General features: G+C 38.9%; 1 protein-coding gene across 1 annotated transcript in view; it reads left to right on the top strand.

The window, feature by feature from the left end:
• The window catches only part of LOC107294286 (ribonuclease inhibitor), a 28,036-nt gene extending 26,265 nt beyond the window's left edge, over positions 1-1,771 (top strand). Inside the window, exon 10 of the mRNA XM_015823511.1 lies at positions 452-1,771. Within this exon, the coding sequence (XP_015678997.1) occupies positions 452-554 (103 nt within the window). The 3' untranslated portion in view covers positions 555-1,771. The remainder of the gene's footprint in view (positions 1-451) is intronic.
• The last annotated feature ends 12 nt before the right edge of the window (positions 1,772-1,783 follow it).

Below are 1,783 nucleotides of genomic sequence, written 5' to 3'. Positions count from 1 at the left end.
AGGGGGTGAAATCATGTAAGAGAGCTACTTGGCTACTGACTGGACTAGGCTGGATAAATTAGGGAGGGAGAGGGGCACTACTCAGGTTGAGAGATGAAATAAAAATATGAGGAAACTATGATTTTTACCTGTTTCTGGGGGGAAAATCATGCAGAGCAATGTGAGTAATATGGGCACACCAAAACAAAGAAGAAAGAATTCCTTTCCGAACATGGAAAGATTTTATAGGGATAGCAAGTCCTTCTAAAGACAATTAAAATAAAGGTTTTTTGAATCAGGCCTGGAAAGAGTGTGATCAAATAAATGGAATTATATGGGGTACATCAGATTACATTTGAACATCTGGGTCTGGCCTCAAAGGCCAGGTGGGTCCCTTCACGTTCTGATAGAGCTATTATGGGTCCTTATCTTTTGCTGGCATATTAAAATAAGATTTTCTTTTTCATTATAGGTTGAATGGAGAACATATTGTACAGAAGGGTAAATGGATGGACATGGAACATGCAGCTAGAGCCTCCAGTGTAAATGCTTCTTCCTCATGCTTGCTTGTTTGATCTAGTTTTATTTCCATGTAGAATATGGTTAGGAAGAGTTGGAATTTAATATATTTCAAGTGAAAGTCCGAAGAACATTCTTTCAGAAAACTATAACCTGAACTGAGGACTTTTCTGTCTTTTCAGCTGAAAAATGCAACAGGAATGAAAGCACACAAACCTATTAATGAAAATGTGGACAATAAAACATAATTTATTGACCTTTTGAATCTTCAAAATCCAAAGGAATTCAAAATCCAAAGGGAGAACCAGTGAAATTTGGGAGGACATATCAATAGCTAATCAACGAATCGAATAATGAGACAGTATACTTATGGCAAAAATGGCTGATCCGCATGGCCAGATAGCCTAGTCAGGTGTTTGAACCCCAACCATTTCCAGGGGGAGGATGAGATAGCAATAGCAATAGCACTTAGATTTATATACCACTCCATAGTGCTTCGCACAACTCTCTGAGTGGTTGACAAACATTAGCATATCTGGAACAAAACTAAGGAGAATCTAGGTCCTTATTTTACCAACCTTGGACGGATGGAAGGCTAAGTAAACCTGGAGCCAGTCAGAATGGATCTCCTATCCGTGGGCAGAGTTAGCCTACAATACTGCATTCTAACCACTGCGCCACCAAGGCTCCTAGTATGATGTTATCCTACACCCCTATCTTCCTGCTTCAATATGAAAAATAAAGTCATTTCTGGCTTTTTCCAGTCCAGAAGTGTTCCCCAGTTTGCTTCTTCTGCTCTTCTTCCATCTGAGCAACTCCTGCCCTTCACGCACCCACTGGGTGTTGTGGCAGGGATGGTCCCTCTCCCGGGTTAATGGTTGCTGCCCCGCATACCGTAGACATTCACTGGATATATAGAAATTATATTGTCCATTATGCTTAACAATTTCCAATGCTTAAATATGCTTGCATGAGGAACAGGGCTAGGAAAGATTGGAATTTAATATTTTTATTTAAAGGAACACCTTTGGCCACAGATTTTGCCTTGATTAATTTCTGATGTGTCATTGATTTTGACTGTACTGCAATTGCTTCATTTACTGTAACTGATTAGTCTGCTTCAATCTTTATGAAATATATATATCACTGGAGCAGAACATACTTAGCTCAGGACTGAACCCAACATGTAAATCTGATTTTACATGAAGTTCTCACAATTTTTCTATAAATTGTTGCTGGTTTGCCTGTCACCTCAATAAATTTTGAACTGATTTTTTTTCAGTGT

This window comes from Protobothrops mucrosquamatus, unplaced genomic scaffold (assembly GCF_001527695.2).
Source record: "Protobothrops mucrosquamatus isolate PMUCROS unplaced genomic scaffold, P.Mucros_1.0 scaffold_178, whole genome shotgun sequence".
Classification (NCBI taxonomy): domain Eukaryota; kingdom Metazoa; phylum Chordata; class Lepidosauria; order Squamata; family Viperidae; genus Protobothrops; species Protobothrops mucrosquamatus.
The sequence above is the reverse complement of the archived record's forward strand: the minus strand, read 5'-3'. Positions and strand labels throughout refer to the sequence as shown.